At 36.6% G+C, this 27,548-nt stretch overlaps 2 protein-coding genes across 2 annotated transcripts in view; both read left to right on the forward strand.

The window, feature by feature from the left end:
- Positions 1-6,215: 6,215 nt before the first annotated feature.
- Positions 6,216-9,089, forward strand: LOC141812661 (cyclin-dependent kinase inhibitor 4-like). Its single transcript, XM_074700677.1, has 3 exons — positions 6,216-6,714; positions 8,635-8,835; positions 8,961-9,089. The coding sequence occupies exons 1-3, from the start codon at positions 6,398-6,400 to the stop codon at positions 9,028-9,030; spliced, it is 588 nt and encodes a 195-aa protein (XP_074556778.1). The 5' UTR covers positions 6,216-6,397; the 3' UTR covers positions 9,031-9,089.
- A 3,409-nt stretch (positions 9,090-12,498) lies between these two features.
- Positions 12,499-27,548, forward strand: part of LOC141812510 (DExH-box ATP-dependent RNA helicase DExH1) — a 32,041-nt gene continuing 16,991 nt past the window's right edge. Inside the window, exons 1-8 of the mRNA XM_074700500.1 lie at positions 12,499-12,762; positions 15,125-15,270; positions 19,457-19,556; positions 19,643-19,858; positions 19,962-20,057; positions 22,726-23,001; positions 26,561-26,764; positions 26,856-27,014. Coding sequence (XP_074556601.1) covers positions 12,499-12,762; positions 15,125-15,270; positions 19,457-19,556; positions 19,643-19,858; positions 19,962-20,057; positions 22,726-23,001; positions 26,561-26,764; positions 26,856-27,014 — 1,461 coding nt within the window. The remainder of the gene's footprint in view (positions 12,763-15,124; positions 15,271-19,456; positions 19,557-19,642; positions 19,859-19,961; positions 20,058-22,725; positions 23,002-26,560; positions 26,765-26,855; positions 27,015-27,548) is intronic.

The following is a 27,548-nucleotide window of genomic DNA, read 5'->3' on the forward strand; positions in this document are numbered from 1 at the left end:
TGAGTTAGATAGTGCTTACTAAACATTGGCTTATAGTTGTATTTCCTCCTACTGCAGATAAAGGAAAAGGAAAGCTTATATGAAGAAGGTGACAAAGAGATGATGGGTGTGTGATGTTGGGAATGGAAGCTTCGGGGACTTTGCTAAGAATTTAAATGGATGTTAATTTATTCTTTCTTCTGCGTCGAATTGTTATAAGAATCTAGAGGTTGTACATCGTTTTTTCTTATTACTAGGGTATAGTAGATAGGTTATTTGCTTTTGTACTGATATTCTTTAGCTGCTACTTAGTTGCATGTTTGGATTTTATTCACACTTTGAAAAGAACCTTGTCCTGTGTCACTCAGGCGCCCCGGAGTGCTACTAGATTCCTACCCTCTGTCACAGGGTATCTTGTTAAGGACCTTGTCCTAGTGGCCATCAACCATTAGATATCCCTTATGGGGGTTTACCACTATGTAGGAATCACTTCGGACTCGCCCGATTCAAGGCTTTCTTCCTGTCACGAAGCGCCCCGGTGTACGGCCTAGGATCTCCCTACAAAGTAATCTACCCCTCATAATCATGCATATTTGCTCACACAAACATTTCATCAAACACGTTCAAAGCACAATACACATGAAACAAAGGTAAACATTTCATTGAATAAGGAAAATGTTATAAACAAGTTCATACATCACCATCATTACATAGATGTTCATCCTACATCCTAAACTCAAGGATCTACTCCATTACAAGAAGATTACAAGAAGAATACATGAAAATAGTCATCCACAAGAAAGGGGAAGACTTATCTTTGAAGCGTGGGCATCCCTTGAAGATCTTCTCGCTCCGGTGTAGGATGGATCGGTGGAGATGGACTGGCGAGGGCGGATCGACGAAGGATGGAGCGTTTAGGGCCTCCCCAAGGGAGGGGAGAGGCTGCCGCCAAGCCAAGACCAAGGGTTTTGGAGTATGACCCAAGATAACCCAAGATTGGGTTTGTTTCCACCTTTTATACTCACCCAAAACTGCCCAGATTGTCCCTGATTTACATGGCTCCGCCTCAATGGATTTTTCACCTAGTAAACCCGGTTTTCTTCAATTGAACCCTGAACCAAAGTTGTAGAGCATTGAATTATCTTCAATTTGGGTGGTGGACCGACCCATAACTCCATCTGAGCCGAAAGTTATGTTGGTTCGAAGTTTGTTCTGCAGTTTGGGCAGAGCACCCAGTGTGGCCGCGATCAGGAGGCACGGCCGTGCCATTTAGCACGGCCTAGAGCAGTCATCGTTCTGTTCACCCTGAAGCAAAATTGTAGATCTTGAAGTTAGCTCCGTTTTGAGGGGTGGCACGGCCTGTGGTTCAATCGGATCTGAAAGTTATGCCCGTTTTACTTTAAGTCTGCAGAACTGTCCAGAATATTAGGTAGACACGTCCTTGTACTTTCCGTCACACGGCCGTGCCTAGGAGGCACGGCCATGTGCAGCCGCTGCTCTGTTGCCAGGCACGCCCGTGCCTATGAGGCACGGTCTCAGAAGGTCGCAGCTCTGTGGGAAGGCACGCCCGTGCCTGTGAGGCACGGTCTCACAAGGTCGCATCTCTGTTGGGAGGCACGGCCAAAGCTGGATCAAGCTGAAGAAGTGGGCACGGCCGTGCCTGATAGGCACGACCCTTGCTGTCGTTGCTCTGTTGGAGGGACACGGCCGTGTCTAGGCCGTGGGTATGTGAGGCACAGCCGTGCCTGGTAGGCACGACCGTGTTCTGCCTTGTTTCTTCTTCTCCTCCATTTCTTCATGTTTGCTACATAAGAGACTCACCCGTGACAGCGAGCACGGCCAGTGTGAATCCTCTTTTCTCCACTATTTGCTCCACCATCAATTATGCATCGTTTTGACTCTAAATCACATCCTGTCAAGCAAAATATACAAAGAGCAGATCTGAAAAGAGCAAAAGAGTAAAATATGCAATATAAAAGAATAAGGTGTGACAAAGTGTAGCATATGCAATAAATCACAAGTAGATGAGCGTTAAAACAAAGCTAAAATACTATATATGATCTACGCTCATCAATTGTCAAGTCAAATCTTGCAAGTGGACTTAGTCCGACTGACAATAAGGATTGAGTGGTACTATTCAAGGTCTTAGATGTTGATTATTGAGTTGTCAGTAGAACTTAATAATTGACGGACATACGATATCTTAAACACGGGGAGCAATGCATAAAATAATAAGAAGGAACCCATAACGTAATTTGGGGATTAGATTGGTAGTGCAATAATGATCCTCTAGTGGAATGGATCGTTATTGATGGATGTAGGTGTGTATTCGGGGTTGAATACGGGATCCGAAAACCATCAGAAGGCCAGATCTAATACCTCCTCGAGGTCCCCACTGTAGCCTAAAGACATCTTCAAAAGGATGCAATCAAACGGATGAGATTAGTTCTTAGCCGTCGGATGAGATTTAATCTCGACCGTTGGATAAGATTAGTTCTCTACCGTAGGATGAGTTAATGGATGAGATCAACTTGTATCCGTGGGATTAGATCAAGTTGCATCCATTGGATCGAAATAAATAAAGAAGATTGAAAGAGAATAGATTAGAACCGTTGGATGAGATTAGTTGCATCCGATGGATGAGATCTCTCCGGTTCGGTTTTAATTCTCTTTGGAAAGGAAGAACCGGTTCACGAGGTGAACCAGAGTTGGTTCATTGAACCACACGCCCAAGGGAATGGATCAGGTCCGTTGGATCGAAGCAATTAAGTTATATTAAAGAAGATTATATTAGAACCGTTAGATGAGATTAAGTTGCATCCGACGGATGAGATCTCTTCGGTTCGGTTTTATTTTCTATTTTAATATAAAATTGGTTCAAGGATTAAACCAACATTATCTATAAGTGGGCCGGCCACTTAAGATGGAGATAAGTTTGGTTTAGTTTTTATTTTAAAAGAAAAACCGAATTAAAAGATCCGACGGTTGCAATTTATTTAATTGGCTGAGATTTAAAATAATTCTGGAATTTGGAATTGGTTATAAAAATAATTCCAAATTAAAATTATTTTAAAATATCCGGCCACATTAAATTAATTGAATAAAATTGATTTTGGTTTTTATTTTAAAAAGGAAAAACCAAAGTTAAAAAGATCCGACGGTTGCAATTTATTTAATTGGCTGAGATTTAAAATAATTCTAGAATTTGGAATTTGTTTTAAAAATAATTCCAAATTAAAATTATTTTAAATATCCGACCAAAATTAAATAAAATTGGATAAAATTGATTTTGATTTTTTATTTTAAAAGAAAAAACCAAATCTAAAGAATCCGATGGTTGCAATCTAATCTAAAAGATCTAAGATTAATAATCTTTCTAAAGATTTAGAATTGGTTTATAAAATCAGAAAAATTCTAGAAATATCTTTTTAAAAAGATGGAGGCTTGGTCTTGGGCTTATAACTATAAATAGAGGAGTAGGGGTGGGCGGCAAAGACAATCCAAGAGAAGAGAAGAAAGGCAAGCTCCGAAACGATTTCGGAAAACTTCCTCTTCCTCCTCCTTGCCGCCGCCCATCTCTCTTCTTCTTCCTCCTTTTCTTTTTCTTCCCTTCTACCGCCCCTTCTCCTTCTCCTCTTGAGGTGGCCGGACCTCCTCTCCAAGGTGGTGGCCGAACCTAGCAAGAAGACAAGACAAGGTGAAGCCGATACGAAAGGAAGAAAGGCGATCCAAGGTTTCTTCATCCGGAGATTGCAACTCCTTTATTTCTGGAGGTTCGTTGTCCACCCAACGTCCAGGAAGAAGCTAGGAATACAATGGAAGATTCCGAGGTCATCTAAAGGTTCTGGTATGATTTATTTTCCGCAGTTCAATTTCGTACTAGAACTAGTCGTAAAACCGTAGTTAAGTAATTTAGGAATCGGCGATCCTGACGGATCGATTGACTTAGTCTTTTGTAGACTTTGTCAATTGATCCAGGCGGGAAAAATTTTTGTCCTGTGGAGTTCTACGCTTTCCGGAGCGGGTTGAATTCGGAACATGGGACGGAGATCCAGAACGCCAACACAATGTGCACCATCAAGGAAGACAACTACACTACTAATTCTTCATCCTATGGTGCTGCTGAACACGAATGGAGTTGAGCTCGTGTGATCGGGAAAGCTCCAGGAGGGTGTGTTGCGCTCAGGACTTCCAAATCGGCCTACTCAAGATTTGATTATTTTATTTTAAGTCTTACATATTTATTTTTTCTTTTATATATTATTTGGATTGTAAGACGGATTTCTCCGTCTTCGAAAAAGTTTTAGAAAGGAGACCAATATTGGATGGACACATTTCCGTATATAGGCCTTGAACATATTAACCCTAGGGGGTTAGGAACCAAGTAATATATACGAGTCCTCTGTGTTGTGTTTAATTCCGCTGCTAGTCTATTTGACTGAACGAATGAAAGTGACGAGCGTTATTCACCTCCTCTAGCACACATGCAGTGGTCCTACAATTGGTATCAGAGCAGGTCATCAGAGTAGACCTACTCTTGATTGGACTAATCGTCACGGGAGCACAAAGGTAAAGATGGAGGAGAAGAAAGGTAATATTGTTAAAGTTCGTTTTAAATTTTATATTATAATTTATTTTAAGTGTAGGGAGAGATGACATTATAAAAATCAGCATCCTACTCGTAAGACTCGGATGACACTATCGACGATAAAGGAGCAACCGATGTCAAGAGTTTGGTAATACAAAGAGCACATCATGTGCTTCAAGTGTCAAAAACGCAGGCACTATAAAAATCGATGCAAAAAAAAAGACGAAAAACAAGACGAAATCAAAATTAGAGGTCTCATCCATCCATCATCTACTTCTCGGGGTAAACATAGCATGAGTGTCGTTGCTAAGCATTTTACATGTGATTGACAAAATGAAAAGTTTCACATGTGTCAGTCAATACGATTTGATACTACTAATAATATGGTTTAAATTAGATTTATTTATATTTTTTATAAGTGCATCTAAGTGTCTACTAAGAATTTGAAATAATACTCATAAAATTTATGATGTTATTGACTTGATGAAGGTTAGTTGAGTTTCCATCAATGATTTAAAATGGGCAGAAAATGTCTAGAGAAGTTGAGTGAGTAAACATAAAGGATTAAATGACATAGAATAAGCTTGTTGTATTTAATCATTTGTTGACTAGAATGAAACGGACTATGAAAGTTAGTTGCATAACGACGTGAGCTAGGGGAGTTTCAGGTGCTGATTGTCAATTTAAATCGAGGAGGTTGAAGACTCTTCTTCTCAAAAGCATGAGAGAGAGAGAGAGCTATAGAGATTATACGAATTAAATACTCATGCAATCTTGAAACTTTTATTATTAAATAATATTATTATAAATAATATGTAATAGGTAGATAAGCATATGTTACTCAGTGGCTTATTTTAAGCCTTTGATTATTTGCCCCAAATTTCATTTATCCACTAGTTGGGAAGCCTTTGAGCACATTGATTTTTTTAAATAATTCAAGTATTCATATATTACTAGAAAAATATATATATATATTATCTCTAAAATATTCATTCATATTCAAATTTTAAAATTTCCCCCTTAAGTATTTTAGTACTTTATTATACTTATATGGTGTATAGATTTATATATTTTTATATAAAATATTTAATTTAGATCTATTAATTATAAAATGGATGATTTAATTTTATATTTTGATTATTAAATAAATTTAAAAAATAAAATAATTCTTGATATGATATTTTAATTTCATTAGTCATTCAATGTCATATAAATTTTGAATATAAAAAAATATCTTATCTTTTATTATCTTATTATTATGTCATTACTTCACATTTGATATAGATTTATAGTTCTCGAAATATAATTGAGTTGATTACAACATAATAAATTTATTAAAATAGATAAAAATTAAATTTTAATAAAATCAAAATAATATTTTTTTTCTTCATAGGTTTATAATGATTATAAACCAAGTGAACGTCGGATAAGTCCGAGTCACGGCAACAAAAATATGCGTCATGACAAACTGATCAAATCGGAGTCATCTCGGTCCAATAAACTCATTTTGACAACGGCTATAGTCATCCTTTTCCCATACAGATCCAAATTCAAGTACAGATTCCTCATCTAGTACATCACCTTGTTCTCTCTCTTTCTCTCCCCTGCTGTTTCTGCTCCCCTTCCCTTTCCCCCCTCTTCTGCTCCTCTTTTATTGTCTTTCAAAAATCTCTCTTTTTTCCCTCCTTTCGCTCGCTCACATTGAGAAGCTCTCTTACCCTTCCTTTTCCCCTTCCTCGCTTCCCCACTTCGATCCCCATTCTCTCTCCGCCTCCTCGTTGTCTCCCTCTCTCATCTCCTCCTCGTATGCGTTCGGAATAGGAGGAAGCGATGGGGAAGTACATGAGGAAGGCCAAGGGCTCCGGCGAGGTCGCCTCCATGGATGTCACCCACCGGTCCACCCTCGGCGTCCGCACCCGCGCAAGGGCCCTCGCCGCTGCGGCGGCTGAGGACTCCTGCGATTACCTCGAGCTTCGGAGCCGCCGCCTCGAGAAACCCCTCCTGCCGCTCCCGGCCCGCAAGGGTCCTGCGAAGCCCAGCACTGGCCCCTGTATGAAAGCAAATTCGGGATCCGTGGGGACGAGGAGGTGCTCGGCCGCCGAGGCGTCCTTTGGGGAGAATATTCTTGAGGCGGAAGCGAGAGATAGGTGGGTTAACACGGTAAATTAGGGCTTCTTTTTTTTTTACTTGGTTTTTCTCTGCTTTTTCTTCCAGCTATGTGATCCTATTGTGCAGTTGTGCTTTTACATTGGCATTTCGCTTATCATGTTGCGTTAATACGATTCTATGTGCTGACCAGAAAGATTCAAGTAAAAGTAATATATTTCATGTAGAGAAGCTAACACCATTATATAGAAGTTATATAAACTAACATTTCTTCTTATTCTGTTCATTTTCTAGTTTTTATAAAATTGGTGATTCTTCTATTGTGCTTTTCTCAAGAACTTTTTGTTTCCTTTAATTTCTTTTGTTCTTTTTGTGCAGATTTTGTTCTTACTGGTCTTTGAGGTTATTCCTTATTCTGCACTGATCACAAGAAAGTTATCTTCTGTGTCAAGTGGTCGTGCTTTGTTGGGGGAAAAAAATATTATTCTTAGTTCTTACACGACACCTTTTCACTATTACTAAAATAAAATCGTCCTAGATGATCATGGGTTTCGTGTAGCTCCAAGATAACTTAGTTCTTACCTTTTTCCCTCCATTGATTTTGTACCTTTTTTACCGGGGTATTGATGCCCATGGCTGGTTTCCTATGGTACTGTATGAATCCCTAGGGTTGATTCACTTCTTCATTCCCATTTGCTGTTGAATGGGGAATAGTAATGTGTCGTACTGTTTGCAGACTGTAACCATTTTGACTCCTGCTCTGGTTTTATTACTGGGCCATGATGGTGAATGGGCTTTCTGCCTCGTTTGATTTTGGTCCTGGGTGCGCAAAACTTGCTTTTTTGGTCATTCATGCTTGTAAGCAGAGCTTCTGTTTTTTTACATGGCGTGTATTCAATGCACTTTGTCACGTGATGAAGTAAATGCTCTTATATATATTTGCTCAAGGATCACAGATTCTTTCCCTTCCTGCTCTCGTCATTTCTTTCCCTAGTGATTCAAGCTGTACACAGTTACACAGTTACAACCAATTCGTGATGTGTTAGTACAGTTTTTTTTTTCGCCCAATACTTGTTAGGCTATTTGCCAATATGTTTGGCCTGTGAAATTTGGCTGTTTTTACTGTTTGTTTCCCGCAAGTGACTTTAGCAAATTTGTGCAGGCAAACTCGTGTCTCTCTTTGCTTCTTTGATTTTTTCTAAAGTTGAAAATTTTACCATCATCATACCAAGCTCCAAACGGTGCTGGATCTGTGTTAGGTGCCATGATCAGAAAATTTATCTGGCAGGCAACTAGGCATTAGTCTGAGAATCTACTGAGTTACTAAGTAATTCTATCCAGGTTAGCCCTTGGCATGCGTGCAGTTTAGTCATGTCTGTGTTAAATGATTATTATGGAAGCTGATTGGGGAATGCTCTCTTATTGTCATTGGGTAAAGAGTGAATAAACTTAGGCTGAAACCATTGTCTAGTTTCAGTTTAGTCATGTCTGTGTTAAAATGCTTATTTTGCAAGCTGGGCAGGGAATGCTCTTGTTATCATTAGGTAACAACACCAATGAACTTAGTTTCAATACTCCCGTTGTGTAGTTTGAGTGTCACGGATGTGGTCAACAAAAAGTTGTCTTTGTTTGGACGCCTTACCTTCCCTATTTAGTTTTTCTGCATTCTAATAAAATCTTCTAGATCTGATTTGCAACTTGTTGATGTGATTTGGAACCTGTACTAAATGTTTTGTTTCTTCTCACTTGCACCAACTTTATGTCGGAAAGATTTTGACAACATTGTAGTTCCTATTCTCTTGGTGGAAAAAAGATCAAATATTCTCCTAGTTTTATATTTTGTCGTCTAACAATTTGAACTTTGTAGGTTGGGTTTGCACAATTATTGGCTGTTTCATCATTGTCTTACTGGAGAAACACATTCGGTAGATCAATGTTTCTGATATAGTAATTGTTTTCAGATATGACAGGGAAACTACACCGTGCAGTCTGATTAGGAATCCAGAAACAATCCAGACTCCAGGTTCCACAAATAAACCAACCAATTCTAGAGCCACTAGCAGAAGAACTCAAACCTTTCATCAGAACATACCTACTGCCCATGAGATGGAAGAGTTCTTTTCCAGGGCAGAGCAACTCCAGCGCCAGATATTGATAGAAAGGTACATTTTTGAGTAGTATCAGTTCAATTCTGCTAATTGTTACTAAACTTGTTAATTCCAAAAGCCTTGTTCCACCAAAACATATGTTTTCTCATAATCCGTTTCTATATATTTGATATCTCTAGGTACAACTTCGATCCTGTAGATGATCACCCACTTCCTGGGAGGTATGAATGGGTGAAAATTGACTTCTAGTTCGCTATCTGAAGTTTGGCTACCGTTTATCTACATATGTTTTTTCTTTCTGATGATTGCTGTCCATAGTTTTCACTGAGGGCAGCGATCCAGTTACCATCTGTTATGTCGTAGAAGGTCAAAGGTCCCAGAATTAGCTGTTAGTTTAATGTTTCATGTAACATATAGAGCTGATGAAACACTCCAGTGTAGTTGGCAAGTTTAAGCTCTTGGTAACTTGTTTAACAAAAGTTAAGGGATCATAGGGTTCAACTAAATGTGAGTCTCTCACCAATCATCACTCCGATCTCCATAAAATATTATAATTAAGAAACTGTAAAAATTATTCAAGTGTATTATGATTTCTCATTCTGTCTGCATCACTGGTCACTCCACGAGCTAGAATCATACAGGAAGACTCAAATCACGAGGAAAATGACGACCATTAACTCGAATCACAGCCTTGGATGCAAAGCATGATTGAAAGAGAGTGGCCTGAAAGCTAAAAAGGCCTTTCAGTTTTAGTTTATTTTATTATGTTTTTTATCTTTAAATGTAGAGTGAGAGCATTAGCAATTGACAAATATAAACAAAGAACACATTGTTACAATTGTTCTAGACGTAGTTTGTTTCCAAGTGATGTGATGATCTCTACTGGTCTGTCTAGGTTCTAATTGTGGAATTTAGAATTCGAAATCAGCATATTGGCGACATTTATTAGTATTCTTATTTACAACAACTTTGTAATGACAACAATTCTTATTATTACAACAGTCTATATTCATTTGTTTTTTTATCATATTTAACACTAAGTCTCTATCCTCTTATTATGAAATTTTTGACGTGGAATTCATAAAGCATTGTGTCAAGTTATCGAGTTATTAATTTGGATGCTAACGTGGATTAGTTAGACATTTATTAATATGTTGTAATAGATTTGATGTCAAAATAAATATATTATAGTTATTTTTAAAAGATCTATAGTAGATTTTAAAAATATGTTAATTAATCAATAATTTAATAGCATAACCTTAAATCTGACAATAAGGAACCAACAAAAGTATAGGAACAACCTATGTCCATCTAGGAAAATAATAAATGGAAAGGTTTAATTATGCAACACTAAAACCTTTTTGTGTCAAATGAATAGATCTCTTTCTAAGAATTAAGCATCTGAGGTCCTTTGTACACTAACACTTTCCTTCGCCTGAGCCTACCTATGGTTAACACGAAGACAAAGGAAGCTACATGGACTAGATCAATTATAAAAATAGACATTAGTGACCAACATGATGAAGTCCATGCCAACTAGTTGTTGGAACTTGGAAGTATGGTCAAGGTGAGTGAGGTGGGAAGGGGTACTTGAACTTGAGGATATTAGCACATGGGTCTTTCACAATCTTTGACTCCCTACTAGTGGTGACTAGGTTGTTGTTGTCGTCGTCGAGAAATGAGTTCATTACTTGTGATTGAATTTTATCATGATATTTTCATCATTTAGTATGAAGGGGAGTTTTGATACAATGATAAAATTATTAGCGTATGATCTTGTGGTCATGAGTTTGAATTGTAAAAATATCCTCTTGTACACAATAGACTTAATGTAGGTCGTAGCATTGATGTGGAAGCTTTGATATAGAATCTTTTTTAATTTTCATCATTTAGTAATACAATTGAAGTTAAATGTATTTGATATTGGTGCATCAAGTATGCAACACTTTTTGTGTTAATTATGTTGGAAATTTGAATGGAAACAAGAAGGGATGGATGAAGGAGACTCCATTGATATTGTGAACATATGTATAGTGAGAGACTCTTTCTCATGCGTGGATGCATAAGGAGTGCAAATTCAGGAGTCAAATTGCACTAATCCAAGTTGACTCGTGTGTAAGCATGACTTATGCGCGTTAAATGCTGAACCAGTCAGGGAAAAAATTGTCCAAGTGAATGAATCAATGTTTTGCCACTCACATCAATATTTTTGCTACTTGCTCAATTGCATAACGAATGCATTAACTGATGTTAATGACGTATCCGTAATCTTCTGGGTGAAAATAGTTAGTGTTTTATCTGGGTGAGTAAAGGAAGTAAATGGTCATTAACTGACCATTTAACGTTGCCTAAGATCGGAGTTTCTATAAAAGAGGAGATCATGATCTTGAGCAAGGAGTGTGTAAGCAAATAATCTCCATCCACTTCGTTCCCTCATCGTCTTTATCTCTGTTGTGCATTCGCTCTAGATTCACTTGTGATAGCGTTTGAGTATAATCTCAGTTCACCATGATCAATCTGTGATTGGTGGTGATCGCGGTCCGTTGTTGTATCCTGGGAAATATATATATGTCGTGACCTCTTGCATTGTTGTACGAGATAAATCTATTTTAAAAAAACTGTGTTATTTAGGCTTCAACAACTTAGCCTCGACACTCAACTTTGGCAACTCAGCCTCGGCAACTTGGCCTTGTGACTCGGCATCTCGACAAAGTCAGCTCGCCCAAGTCAACTCGACCATATAAGGCAACTATCCCAAGCAGCTCATTCTTCTTTTGCTTGACAATTTGAAATTCTCCACTCAAACCATCTCATCAGATAAATTTAAATTTAATTTTTTTATAAATTCAAATATATCTCCTCATAAAGATTGTCCAATAAATTATCCAAATAGTTTTAGTTAATTCGAATATGTATTTAGTTGACTAGCATACGTCAATGTACATGAATTAATTGGATTATGGTATTTAGTTGACTAAATACATGATTTAGAAGATATAATATTTATATTTGAGTTTATTTGACTATTGACCTTAATTTAGTAGCATCCGATCGACTAAACAACTCATGCTTTATCAACTAAGATAGTAAACAATCATGGTTAATTAACTAAATAATCTACTGTCGGAATCTAAACATTTAATTGTTTTAGTATTAGGAATGATGTTAAAATCAACTTTTCCATGTAGATATTAGATCTATGAGGCTAGTAAGTTCGAATTTCAAATGAAACGAATATCTTCAAAGTTGATTTTTGAATGTGCATAACATATAAAATTTAGAGTTTAGGATTTATTTAAAATGTACTTGATAAGTTAATGAGCAAGGAAAACCATCTAGGTTGAAACTTAAACATTTAGATTATAAAAAAAAGAGAAAAATTTACTCACTCAATCTAATAACTTTCTTCCAAAAATTTTCCCCTCTTATAGTTTACTTATTTTTTATTTTTATTTTATAATGAAGTATTAAGAATTTATAAAATAAAAATAAAAATAAAATGCCATTAATTTAATATTAAGATAAAAAATAATAAATAAGAAATATAAAGACAAATTAAAATGTTTTAACATAATTATAGATCCCTCCAATCTCACCAACAAGGCTAGTGTCTTAAGTGGGCGGTTTATTTAGTATGGGCTGAAGCCCAAACCCACGAACCAAACCGGCATAAAACCTCTCTATAAATTTCATTCAGGTCTTTTCCCTCTTCCCGTTATGTCCGCGGCCTGCGCTCTCGGCGGTCGGCACCACTGCTTGTTGGCGTCTGCCAAAAATCTGTCTCACCGTCTCCCTTTGGGAGTCGTTCTTCGCCCTATGTCCTACCGTCCCAACTATCAGGGCGGCCGCAGGGGCGGAGGAGGACGAGGCGGCGGCGGAAGAGGTGGAAGAGGGGGCGGGAGAGGCGGCGGCGGTCGGGGGGAGCAGAGGTGGTGGGATCCTCAATGGAGGGCCGAGCGTCTTCGCCAGATGGCTGGCGAGGTGATTCTTCTGCCTCTCGTCTTATACTATTCCCCCCTATTTACTTTCTTCGATGCGATCTTCTCAAAGGACCGACCTCTTAACAATTCAGAGAATGAATCTTACTATCCGATTTTGGTTCCATGTCGAATTGGCAGAACTATGCTTTTTTGGGTAGATGGTTTAACATTCATTTGCGACGTGCTCTCTCTGAGATAGATTACTTTCTGGTATATGAAAAGAGTTTTGGAGCACACTCCAACAATCTAAAATGAACGATAAGGGAAAAAGCTACATATCGATTTAAACCTACTACGTTGCAACATATATTAATTATTTTTATGTGACAATTATTTTCGAATTAAATTTAGGATCATGACAATGTCTGTTATTACCTTGTACTCAGATTATCTCAAATTAAATACTTAACTAAAAATTAACAATAAGTTTGATTCTTTTCCTACTCAACTACAAATTGCTTTGATAGTTTGAATTTTTTTTAAATACATAAGGTGATTTTTTGTTACATTTTTTGTATCATATTATATCAGAACTTTTTTGTTACACTTGTGTTGAAGATATTGAGTTTATTAGGTACAGTATGCTTACCTAAACATTATCATAAGTCTATGCATATTCATCAAATGGTTGTTTCATTATCATATAATATATTTTTGTATTTTCCAAATTCTACATGGTATAGATAGAATTGTTCTAAAAGGAGGTCCTTGCCATTCCTCATAGCCTATCCTTATCTATCTATTCTTCTCTCTTCGTTGAATCTCCCATGAACTGGCCATTGCCAACATCTTCTCCAATGTTCCCTACAAGAACTAGATCTGACTTTGCTTGCTTGCAAAGCAGAGTAGCTGTGTCTCCTGCAGTGATGCTAGCACGAGGAGGATATAAACACAAGCTATAGCTACCAATCTTCTCCACAATATGTATCTGCCTAACCATCTTGTGCATCTTCTGGTCATGCTAGCCATTGCATGGCTCCTTCATTGAGAGACCAAGTTGTGACTTTGCTTTCATACAGTCCCCTTCCTTTAATTCCTATAGCATACTGGTTGTGGCATCAGCTTCTACTATGTTGGAGCATCTCCTATACCTATCTAGGTGTACTCCCCTTGCATACTCACATTGATGGAAACTAGCTGCATTAATCACTTCCTCTCTGTGGCACCATTTCTCTAACATAGGGGACATCCTTAAATCTACACCTTATTCTCTTTCTTGGCCAACCTCTTAACTCTACTCATTCTCTTAGATTCCAAAACTAGATATGGCCAAATTTGGAGAAGCCTATTCCTCCACTTGGGCTATATTGTGGTGGTCTTCTCCTCTTCTGCCAACACTAGATCGGCTTCTTCCTAATAAAGATCTTAGCTCCTGCCATCTCCAGCATAACATTTGTTATGGATCTATCTTATAGCTTCTTTGTTAGAAGATATCCTCTTCCTATAATCCTCAACTCCTACTTGCACGTATTCGACAAATTATCATATTTTGTTTACTACATTATTTCAATTTTCTTTTAAGAACATTATCTTCCCTGTTTCTTCTTTTTTCTAGTAGTTCTTATTCTATCACGTTAAAACAGAGAAAATATCTGATTCTCATTTGGCTATATCCAACAAAAGGTTAAGCTGTGCTATCTATCTTGAATGAAGTTTTTAATAGGGAAAATGTATAGTTATTATTTTGTTATGTCTAACAAGGAGTTATGCTATACCATCCTTTCCTCCTGAATCCTTGAGCAATTTTAGGCATTTAGGCTCTAAAATTCAAATTACAAATTTTAATTTTAATTTTAGGTTATAACAGAGGTAAATCTTATATCAATACCATAGTCTAATATCTAAATAGTATTTTTTAAATCTAGAACTACTGAACCGAGTCCCATTGTCTGTCATCAAAATTTTTAGGTAGCCCGAATCAAGTTATCTGGTCTTTCACAAGAAGTCCTCCATCTGCTTCTTTGTGATATTCTTAACTGGCTCTGCCTTTAACAATTCAGAGAACTGATTAAATCTCATGAATAAGAATTTCTTTTGACCTTTACCTTGCAGAAATGACTAAAAATATCAACATCCACTAATAGAATGGTCAGACATAGTCTAATGCACTTTTTGATATAACTTATTTTGAATAAAGGATGATTGGTTTTGTATAGTTTATTATTTTGATAATTCTTCAAAACAATTCATGATATGAACCTTCGTTTGATAACCTTGAATATGCCAATATTCGAGGCACTCAAAGATCATAAAATTTCATGTGATTACAATTTTTACTGAAAAATATCTATGGATTCATGTGTTGGTCAATCAGTGTTCTGTTTTATTTTATTTATTCATTTGTTTGTTTTGGTGTTGTATAGGTTGAAAAGCTGGATGAAAATGAATGGTCAACCAAGATACATCAATTTAAACAAGATTGCCAACAGGAGCTGATAGTCAAGCGCAATTTTGGTCGCGATGGTCAGAACACTCTGGCAAATATAGCTCAGATGCAGGGGCTATACTTGTAAGATTGTAGTTCCATATGGATGCTGGTGCTTCTATTTTTAATAAGCAAATAACTGAATTATTGTTGTTTTTGTTTTACCAAAATGTTATGCCTTTATGCCATTTAGGTATCTATGAAATCATGTGTATGGCTATCATGAGGTGATTATGTGAAATTAGCCAGAATTAATTTGACACAACTGAAATATGCAGTATATTGTACATCCCTTTAGATAAGAAAGAGTCGTGGCCATTATTGTTACAAGTTAAAGCGGCTATCAAACTTTCTAAAATATATTGCTTAGTGACACACGATTGATCATGGTCTCAAGTGTCGATTGGTATCTGTTGGCACAGTGGAAATGCATTATTTGATCTAGGACTGATATTGATATTATGACATGGGTAAATGTCACTATACATGACTTTTTGTTACCGATTGAGATAGATTATCTTGGTTTGGCATCAGATGGAGGAGATACAGTACTAAAAAGAGAGAATGAAGAGAGACAATATTTGAGTTGGAGAAACCGAGAAGTATCTATCTTTTGTACCTAGATTTGTTATAGTTCCAACTATGTGAATCCAAGTACAATTGGTTAGTTAAGCAAGATATATTTATTGTCATGCAATAAAATCAATTATAATACTAAATATTCTAGGAGCATTCTGTAACAAGAGTCTGAAAATTATAAAGTTAATCTCAGTAGAATGTTGTAAGAAACAATGCTCGTATTGATACATGACACTCATTTATTCATTAGAAAGATAATTAGTGGACATGATGCTTGCTATGTTTTTGTAATGATCTCTTAGACACCGGCTAGAGAGGGGGGGGGTGTGAATAGCCGTCCACACTTTTCGCTTTTCTTCCTTCGTCTTCGTTTAACGCAGCGGAAATAATAACTTGATCAGAGGAAGACGAAGATCAGCACACTTGACACAAGTATTTATGAGGTTCGGAGATAACTTGCTCCTACTCCTCGGCGTGTCCGTAAGGTGGACGATCCCTCGATCTTTCGGCAGATCAGACCCCGATAAATATCGGCTATAATCTTCTCCTTCTCGGTGGAGGAACCTCTCCACAGATTGTCTCAAATGATACAAAGATAAGCTCAAGACAAGGATAATACAATGAATCGAAGATCGGACAACAGAGACAACAAGAACCGCTTGCTGCTCAGCCTGTTCCTCCAAACACAGGACATTGCTCTAGACAGAGCCAACAAGAACAGCTAGCAGCACAAGCCTGTTCCTCCAAACACAGGACGTTGCTCTTGTTTCCTCTTTTTTTGATTCAAAGATCGGACAACAGAGACAACAAGAACCGCTTGCTGCTCAGCCTGTTCCTCCAAACACAGGACGTTGCTCTAGACAGAGCCAACAAGAACAGCTAGCAGCACAAGCCTGTTCCTCCAAACACAGGACGTTGCTCTTGTTTCCTCTTCTTCGATTCACGATCAGGCTCTCGTAAGATTGGCAATGGCGCTTCTGAGCTCTCAAGGATGATCAACGAATAGTCATGTAAACTCCCCTCCTCAGCGCTGCTTCTTGCTTCTCTTATAGCCTCTGCTTGGTTCTTGTGCCCAACGGATTCCTGCACTGTTCTGACACCAGCTGTCGTCCGTTGTCACAGAACTCTCTCTGCAGAAGAGACAGCTCAAAAGCCCGCCTTGGAACTTTCACCATACATTTGAATTTCAATCCATAACCTGTCCTGTATATCTGCACACTCAAAAGCAGCATTAAAAACATTCCAGCACAAGGACAGTATAAGGATGGATAAAACATTAAAGTCCAGGTCACGAGCAAAGCTACCAAAGCTTTCTCGGACTAATCAGGAGACCGAGCCACCAAGGCCCTCCTCTTGGAATCAAGAGACCGAGCCACCAAGGCCCTCCTCTTGAGGAATCAGGAGACCGAGCCACCAAGGCCCTCCTCCTGAGATCGAGCTACTAAAGCTCACGGTCCTGAGCCGTGCTACCAAAGCTCTCCCGGACCATCCGGCCATTCGCACCAAGCTCCCGGCCACTCAGGTTCTGAGCCACCAAGGCTCCCTGAAGATCGAGCTACCAAAGCTCACGGTCTCGAGCCGAGCTACCAAAGCTCTCCCGGACCATCCCGGCCATTCGCACCAAGCTCCCGGCCAATCAGGTTCTGAGCCACCTAGGCTCCCTGAAATCGAGCTACCAAAGCTCACGGTCCCGAGCCGAGCTACCAAAGCTCTCTCGGACCTTCCCGACCATTCGCACCAAGCTCCCGGCCTAATCCGGTCTTGAGCCACCAAGGCTCCTCCTGGACCATCCCGGAGCCAGGCTACAAAAGCTTCCTCCATCCTTCCACGAGCACCGAGCTCCATGGTCCTGAGTCACCAAGACTCCTCCTGGACCACTTCGGAGACGAGCTACCAAAGCTCTCTCCAACCGCCTACGAACACCAAGTTCCCGGCCATCTCGGTCTTAAGCCACCAAGGCTTCTTCTAGACCAACTCGTTCGAGAACTACTAAAGCTCTCTCCGATCTCTCAGTACCATATACCCGGTCAAGATCGACTTCTCAGACCTCCAGAATTCACTCAGAAAGTAGCTCGGGAGTAACCAGGGCAGCAAAGGGATCTGGTGATCGACCATCTGGTCGATCAGTCCTATCTGATCGATCGTGTGGTCGATCAGGCACAGCTGGTCGACCACTGGTCGATCAGACTGGTCGACCACTGGTCGATCACACTCGACCAGCTGATCGACCACGTGGTCGATCAGACTCAGCTGATCGACCATGTGGTCGATCAGCAGAGCCGTTCCCTTCTCTTCTGTTCTTCTTTCGTTCTCTCGGCCATTGTTACCTTTCTCCCGGCCACTGTTATCTTTTACTCGGCCTCATTGACCCCTACCAAGATAGTCTATGTCCCAGGCAATCACCTGTGTATGGACCATCCTCCCGGGCAATTCTAAGTCAGGTAAACAACTCCCGGATATGCTTCTCTCGGCTTTGCTTCTCCCGGCCAAACGTCTCTCGACCAAGTTAATCTCTTTGCCGGGCAAGATCTTACTTCTCTTCGGCTTCACTTCTCCCGGCTTTATGTCTCCCGACTAAGATAGACTTCTTCCAGGGTAAGCTTAAACTTACTCGCCTAACCCAACTAGTCCTGATAAAACTAAACTTAAATCTTTTGTATTTAATCCGTCATTACTTGTCAAACAACAAAACAAACCCAAGGCTGACCAGACTCAAGTTTGACCGGGTCAGGCTGCATCAACAGGTTTGGCATCAGATGGAGGAGATAAAATACTAAAAAGAGAGAATGAAGAGGGACAATATTTGAGTTGGAGAAACCGAGAAGTATCTATCTTTTGTACCTAGATTTGTTATAATTCCAACTATGTGAATCCAAGTACAATTGGTTAGTTAAGCAAGATATATTTATTGTCATGCAATAAAATCAATTATAATACCAAATATTCTAGGAGCATTCTGTAACAAGAGTCTGAAAATTATAAAGTTAATCTCGGTAGAATGTTGTAAGAAACAATGCTCGTATTGATACATGACACTCATTTATTCATTAGAAAGATAATTAGTGGACATGATGCTTGCTATGTTTTTGTAATTTTATAGCCATAAAATTTTAATTTAATCAATTGTCATTACTATATTCTTATATTTGAATATGAACAAGTTAAGCAGAAAAAAAAACTATCAGATCAAAATTTATTTCAGTTGATCTCCAAATGCTTTGAACTGTGCCGAAGCATGTGAGTGTTTTAGCATAACATTATACCAAAACTGTGCCATTGCAGTCGAGGCAAACTCTGGCACAGAACAATATTTAGACCCTGCAACTAATAATCAATTATTTAAGGTGAAGACACAGAACATATCACCGCATGGTCTTAATATTGGTATAAATTTAATGTAACTAGGCATGCTCTCTAATGATTGTGGTGATGAAGAAGTAGCAATGAATCCTTGGCATAATATTAGTGAATCATCTCAGATGCTACTGCTGTTTGGTGGTTAAGGAGGCATCAACCTGATTTCCATTCATTCTATATCATCTTGGGGTTTATTGTTAATCTTCTATCGTAGATTTTATCTGAGTCGATCTATACATGTTTGGTTAATACTATTTCTGCACAATGACACAAAGGGTATGCAAATATTTTTCTGATGACTTCTTTCTTTTGTCTACTTGTTTTGGTAAGTAAGCCATGCATACAACAAAGGGAAGACACTTGTCTTTAGCAAAGTTCCTTTGCCTGATTATCGTGCTGATCTTGATGAAAAGCATGGATCAACTCAAAAGGAGGTAGTTCAATACTGATATCTTGTGGCAGTCTAGCAGGTAAATCTTAGAGCATCAATAGCTGAGAATTTTCTATCATGCCAATGCAGATTAAAATGTCTACAGAAACTGAAAGAAGAGTAGAAAATCTTTTGGATAGATCAAAAGACGTAGGTGCCAAGAGTAGCTCCACCAGTACATTTGTTGAGGGAGACAAGAAAACATTGACAACCTTGCCCATCTCTATATCTGAATCAATTTCATCATTTAATACTTCAAAGGAAAAGTTTAGTGCTCAACTGAGGGACCTGCAGGATTCCAAGAAGGTAGTTTTTTTACTGGTTTTTGAGACAACAATAAGTAAGATGGAACCATATAATTGTCTGTTTGTATTTGCTATTATGTTCATAATCATTTTATCTCCTGCAGGCATCCCAGAGTGCCAGAGCAATGTTGGCTTTCAGGGAAAGGTTACCAGCATACAAAATGAAGGATGAGTTTTTAACAACTGTGGCAGAAAATCAGGTAAAAGTTATCTTCTGACCACTTTCAGTAGAATATAATGTTGGATGTCTTGTTCTGTTATTGTGACACTAATCTACTAACTTGGTTTTCAGCCATCCTAGCTTATAATTCGTATATTATTTCCAAGGTTTGGGTTTTACTTGGAAGAGAGAGAGAGAGTGAACAAAATTAAGCAAATTGTCTTTTGACTAAGCAAACTAGTGGTTTGTTTACCAATGATTAATCAAACCCATTTATCTTGGTTTGCTGACCATGGTTAGTTACACAAAGTTGTGTTTTTTCCATCTATATGGGTGGGCTAAATGGATTTATTTCTTCATTCAGCTTTATGCGACACTATACCACTAATAATATTCAAATCGATTAAATTATTTTTTATTACGTTTAACTTTTCATTGCCTTTGTTCTTTCTTCACCTCTTACACATTCTATTCTAGCTATAAAATCTACTGGTCGCCTTTGAACATATACATACCATTTCAAACTATTTTCCCTCATCATCCATAGGAGCTAGATTTAGTTGCTATTAGATATTAATATTTTGTTTATTTGATCCATTTTAGTAATTCCACATATCTATTTTAGCATTCAATCTCAGCTACATTAAATTTTTGTACTAGTTGCTTCCTAATAGCACAACACTTTGATCTATAAAGTTTGACAGACATACTTCAATTTTTTTAGTTTAAGGGGCACATAAATCTAACAAGACCCTACAAACGCCTCTCCACTAATTCATCCAATCTATATTCTATTAATGATAGCTTTATCACTATTGTCTTCCTGATGACTAATTTTATGCATGCCCATCTTAACTATTTCGTCAATTCTTTTCTTATTCAAGAAACTATATGATGTAAATTTACTTTTAGTTCTAGTTATCTTAATCCCTTTTGTTTCTAAAATTCTTTTCGAATTACTCATCAATTAACAATTGTTTATAGATAATATACACAAATAAAATTTATGATGGATACGGCTGTTAATTTATTGGTATTAATGCAAAAAATAGACTTCAAGCTAACCCTTAGAGCTAATCCTTATATACACCTATGGCTATCCGTAATCATTTTTCACATGCCCAATATCTCGAACACTAGCAACAATGTTAACATACTAATCTTTTATTATAATGATGTAATTATTAGGTTTATTTTTTCTAAAATCCACCAAAATGTTTGTTGAACTCTGTCATTTGTTTTTCCTAGGTTAATATAAATCATAGGCAAATCTTTGCTTTCTTTGTATTTTTTCATTAGTTATTTTATTATATAAATAGCATCTATGGTTTATATTCCACGTGTAAAACTAAGTTGATTCTCAAAATTGTTTCTCACCTCTTATTCTCCTCCCAATCACTTTTTTCAGAAGTTTTTGTGATATTACTCATCAAATTGATTCATCTATAATTTGAACAAGATTGTATATCATTTTAATTTTTTAAATGTATTTTTTTTTCCATTTTAAGCCATCTTCTTAATTTTTAAAAATTTATTAAATAATTTAGTTAACTAAATTATACCTTTATTACCTAAACTTTTCCAAACCAATAATTTGAATAAAATATATCTTTTTTATTTTATAAATGTAAAACCTTTTCCTCCATTTCAAAGCCATTTTCATAATTCTCAATTATTAAATAACTTAATTGACTAAATTATAGAAGGGAAGCCTTGACATAATGGTAAAGTTGTTGTCGTGTGACTTGGAGGTCATGGGTTCGAATCTCGAAAATAGCCTTTTGCAAAGCAGCGTAAAGCTATGTACAATAGATCCTTATCTGAGACCTCGCATTGACAGGAGCTTCATACACAGGATTACCTTTTTTTTTTAGTTGATTAAATTATACCTTCATCACCTAAACTCTTCCAAACTCCAATTATTTGCACACCATTTTATATCATTTTTATTTATAAATGAAAAAACCTTTTCTCCATTTTTAAGCCATTTTCTTAATTCTCAAAATTTTATTGAATAACATAGTTAACTATATTATACCTTCATCACCTAAACTCTTTTGAACTTCAATAAACCTACTTTGTTATCTACCTTCATTTTCTTTAAACCTTCTTTAATGCCATTTGATCTAATATTGCGAGCAAAATCTATGATTCTTTGTACACCGGACTACTTTTTTTTTTTAGTTGATTAAATTATACCTTCATCACCTAAACTCTTCCAAACTCCAATTATTTGCACACTATTGTATATCATTTTTATTTATAAATGAAAAAACCTTTTCTCCATTTTTAAGCCATTTTCTTAATTCTCAAAATTTTATTGAATAACATAGTTAACTATATTATACCTTCATCACCTAAATTCTTCTGAACTTCAATAAACCTACTTTGTTATCTACCTTCATTTTCTTTAAACCTTCTTTAACAATGCCATTTGATCTAATATTGCGAGCAAAATCGATGATTCTAAATTTACCATAATTTTCTATCTGTGAAACTAAATTCTCTACAGAATGCTCAATTTAATAAAAGTTTTTTCCCCATCTTTCCTTAGTTGCGTTCTATCAACTAGAACTTTTGATTTTAATCTAGATCATTCTTTTCAGCAAACTAATGAAATATATATGAAGTTTCAGCAAAATGAAGTTTTTAAAATCATTTTTTCATGTATATATCAGGAGTACCCTTACCATTGTTTAAAAATCTAGGTCCTTGTTGTTTCTGGTGAGACTGGCTGTGGCAAAACAACACAATTACCCCAATTCATCTTGGAGCAAGAAATAGAACAACTTCGTGGTGCAGATTGCAGTATTATATGTACTCAGCCACGACGGATATCTGCCATATCTGTCGCAACACGCATTGCTTCTGAAAGGGGTGAAAGTATTGGAGAAACTGTTGGTTACCAGATTCGTTTAGAAGCAAAATCTTCTAAGCAAACACGTCTACTGTTTTGTACAACAGGAGTCTTACTCCGGAGGCTGGTACTTCCTATCAATCATTAATGGATTCTTATCTTACATCTGGAAGTTATTTTCATTTTAAGCTTCCAAGCATGTTGTCCAGTTAAGTAAATAGCTTTGCAAGTTCTCACTTTAGAATTCATTTGACTGTCAAAAGCAGAACATTTATCAAAATTATTTAGATGGCTAACCTAAGATCAGATTCTATATATTCTTCTTAATTTAGTTTATCTGACCAATGCCACTATTGCAGAACGTACCTATTACTACTTTCTATTTATCTACCTTTTTGCCAGCATGTCGGAAATGTTGCTTTACAGACTGCATTATGCCTGCCATCATATAGGGAAGTTTTTCATGCTTGTTTCTATTGGTGTTACATATCAAAATGTGATGGATGGAGACCAATGTAGAATTTTGTTTTGCAGTTTTTGTATGGATTTGAATATTTGTTAAATTCTGTGCCCAGTTTAGTTGATATGAAAAATGCTAATATCTGGAATGGCAAATAGTATTTTTTAGTTTGAGATGGAGTTAGAAAGCTTTCAGAGAACAAGTGATTTATGCAATTCATTCTTGTTTTCCATCTAGATATCTCTAGTCTCAAATTTCCATTTGAAATCTACTATGTCGCCATGTATTTCTTAAATCATGACAAATTTGGGAGAGTTAAAGATCAGCAAGCACCTGATGGAGTTTTTGGAGATTAGTTTTTGTTGTATGATAACTAAGGACGTAGATCTGCATTAAAATTCTTCTGAATCATGGCAATCTTTCTAAAAACCATCCCAAAGTAATAATTTAGCCACAACCATCAGAATCAATATTGGTATCAGGATTGAATGGTTAAAAGATCTAAGTATAGGTCGAATCAGTAGGTTTAGTGAAATCAGAATCGTTAAGAACAAATCAAAGAGAAATAAAATACTCATAGAGATCAAGGTTTAAAATTGCAAGTCATGCAGGAATTTTGGTCTTTGACCGAAATGATACATATGATATTGTGGTGTGCTGATACGGATTTGGCATTTATTTAATTGAATTATTAATGATAACATTATTAATTCTACTTTCTAACTATTTTATTATAATTAATTATTACATAAGAGTTATAATTTACATTTATTATAATTATTTACTGATAGTTATAATTGATTATTTACTTTTAATTTACAAATAATATAATTAAAATTTACTGAAAGTTATAAATATTTAGTTTAAGATATAATACAAGCAAATAATTATACTGTTAATTACTATATTTAATGGCAAATTAGTCTAACCCTAATCATTATTTACTCTATTTTACCTACATATTTACTAACAATAATTAATTATACTATTATATAACAATAAATTAACCTAACCATAATTTATTTATTATAAATTATATAACAATCTATTAACCTATTCTATGTGTATTCCCATGAGCTTGAGATTATCTTCATGGAATGAAATCTCGAGCTATTTTGTCTGATACGAGTAAAAAATTTAGTTTTGCCTGTGCACTGAAACCGGTACGACTTCGGTGTTGGTGCACCCTGAGGCCCTGCTAGGGCCTCACGTCTCGTTCGAAGGGATCTACGCTACCATGTGATGCGTCCGAAGGTGTTGTTAGGCTCGCACGACTCCTCTGTAGGTGTCATTGGGCTCGCATGACTCCTCCGTAGGTGTCATCGGGCTCGCACGACTCCTCCGGAGGTGTCATCGGGCTCGCGCGATGTTGGAGTTAGGTTTAATTAAATTAATAATTTTGATCAACTCTTAACTATTATGATTGAGATAATTTAAATAAGTTTAATTAAAGCCTAATAAAATTATTCTATTATATATATATCTAAAAAATTATTTTATTTTTATTTTTAAATATTTAGATTAAATTTTTTATTTTTAGTTAATATGTTATATTTAAAAAATACCGAAATTATATTGACATGGTACAATACGGTACCGAAACTATATTGTTCCGATTTGAGACCGAAACCTTAGTATAGGTCGAGATTTAAACCTTAATTATATTTAGTGTAGCTACACACACTTTAGGGAAGGACCTTGATAAGGATTCACCATTTTCAAAATTATGGATTAAAAGAACACACAAGTTGTTGGTCAACCATGCCCCACATGAACATGTAGAAAAAGGGTCAAATCAAGCAACAACACACTTGAACAAACCAAACAACAACTTGCATCACACTTACACGCACACACGCACACACACACGAAATGATGGTTGTCGAATCTTTGTATTTGCACTTTTGTTAAATCAGCCTCGAAGCCTCATGAAATCCCCTCCCACCATTTTTGACTATGGTCCTTCGCTGAGATGGATTTCCATAACTCACTGCCATCTTTATTGTCTGTTGGATCTAAGATATACTTAAGTCTAGGTTTCTCCTCCTCTCCTTGTGGTCCCACATTGCTTTGGTGCATGCAGAAGACTCAATTGAGGGGATTTGTGGTGTTGGGGTGTTCCATTTGTTGGTTTGTGGACAAAATGAATTATTTCACCCATGACGATAGACATGGAATGAAAATTTAAAACATGTATGAGATGGCATCATATCAATTAAATAAGAATAATAAGACTATATATTATGTTTTGTTAAGCAGCTACTTTACTTTTTTTTAATCGATGTTCCTTGTTGAATAAGTGAGATTAGAGGAAGTTACATGTCTTGTTCAACACTTGCCATTGAATCAAATGGTCGACACAGTGATTGTCGATGGGCTTGTTGCAATGCTAAGTGAACTTGGTGCCAATCAAAGGAATGGGTCAACTTGTGGTATGACATATCCTAACCTATCAGCAGAGGGATAACATTTATGTAGCTGACATGGGACACCAAATACTTGTGATAAATGTGATTGAATTCGTTCTGGGTATTGAAAAATCCTTGAACTCGATCCCAAACCTTGTTAACCATAAATTTTCAAGCTGGCTCCTATTTGAGTTTCTTTTCCACTTTATAAGTAATAACTATGTGGTATATGATTTTATGTTTATATATCATAGATTCTGCCTTCTAGATAGTTATACAATTGATTATGCTTGAGTGTCATACTTTAGATCACATTTGTTTTGCAGATAACACAATAGTTTTTCATGAATTTGGCTCATCAGAAAATTCAGCACAATTTCATTTTCGGTGTCCTTCTTTGATGCCAATAGCAATTGTGAAAACCATATCATCATATCATAGCTTAGAGGCTTTGTGAATGTTAATTACAGAACAAGTTACAAAGTCGGTGGCATGAGAATTTTGTTCATCCTTTGTGCAAGAGAACAATTTTTTTTGGTGATTGTGTTCTCATGCAACCCACAATTGAAATGTATTTACAATTTGAATTCTGTTCCTCCAGCTAAAACAGTTTTCTCATAAATTACTTTGGTATGCTTAATTGAACTAGATATGATACATTTCAGTTGTATTTTAGGTGTTTTCATGCTTAACCTATATGTATAGTGTTAAGTGTTAATAGTGTTAGTTATTCCAATAATAATGAGTTAATTCTTGAATATAAAAAAAATTGCCATGAGTACTTTTTAGCTTGTTGAAACTTGAAATTGCACCAACAGGTTCAAGAACCAGACCTAGCAGGTGTTAGTCATATACTTGTTGATGAAATTCATGAAAGAGGCATAAATGAGGATTTCCTTATAATTATTTTGCGTGACCTTCTTCCACGACGACCAGACCTGCGAGTAGTATTAATGAGTGCCACCTTGAATGCTGATCTCTTCTCCAAATACTTTGGTAATTCACCAATCATCCACATACCGGTAAACTATCTGTGCAAGCTGTGACAACACTATGCTTTACTCTATAATTATACAACTGAGTCAATGGATTTCTTATCTCATTATTTTGCAGGGTTTTACATTTCCTGTAACAGAATTATTTCTAGAGGACATAATTGAAAAAACACGATACAAAATAACACCTGAGTTTGATAATTATCAAGGGAACTCGAGGAGGAGGAGGATGAGGCAATCATCTGCAAAAAGTGATCCATTGTCAGAAATGTTTGAGGTAAATGCCTTTTGTGAGGTTTTGTGTTTGATTGTTTTATTCTTTGTGCAACGGAAATCCTTACTTGGCCACTAAATATATTTGATTTGTGCAAGCATCTGCATCTATCCTCAGTATTTACTACCCATTTGAGTAATATGGTGTGGGCTTGTATAGGAGGCTAATTAGGAGTTGAATGCATAAATTTGAATCTCATACTGTATCCATTGATATATGCAACACATTATTCAGATAGTATGTCGATACTAGATCATCAATAATGATAATTTCAGCTTCATATTTGCAATTAACCATGCAAGTGAAAAAACATGGATTCTGTTCACATTCGATCAGATTCCATTAACTTTATTCTGCCTATTCTTTTGTGCTAATTTAGTTGGTAAAGAATAAGACCACTTGAAAATTCATCGAAAGGAGTTGCTTAATAGTTTGTGATTTTTATCTAGTCATTTGGCTGCAGCCTATTGTACGTTGCTAAAACTTAAGTGCTACAAGTCTACTAAGTTATTTTTTTTGGTTTGATCACTAGTCTTT

This window comes from Curcuma longa, chromosome 19, assembly GCF_044706935.1.
Source record: "Curcuma longa cultivar G26 ecotype Majalengka, Jawa Barat chromosome 19, ITB_CL_G26_1.1, whole genome shotgun sequence".
Lineage (NCBI taxonomy): Eukaryota > Viridiplantae > Streptophyta > Magnoliopsida > Zingiberales > Zingiberaceae > Curcuma > Curcuma longa.

What these genes read in the sequence shown, in the direction of transcription:
- LOC141812661 (XM_074700677.1), top strand. Translation starts at nt 6,398, where the DNA reads ATGGGGAAGTACATGAGGAAGGCCAAGGGCTCCGGCGAGGTCGCCTCC. An exon ending in GAGGCGGAAGCGAGAGATAG is followed by an intron (nt 6,715 to 8,634) that starts GTGGGTTAACAC and finishes AATTGTTTTCAG; the next exon opens with ATATGACAGGGAAACTACAC. An exon ending in CGCCAGATATTGATAGAAAG is followed by an intron (nt 8,836 to 8,960) that starts GTACATTTTTGA and finishes TGATATCTCTAG; the next exon opens with GTACAACTTCGATCCTGTAG.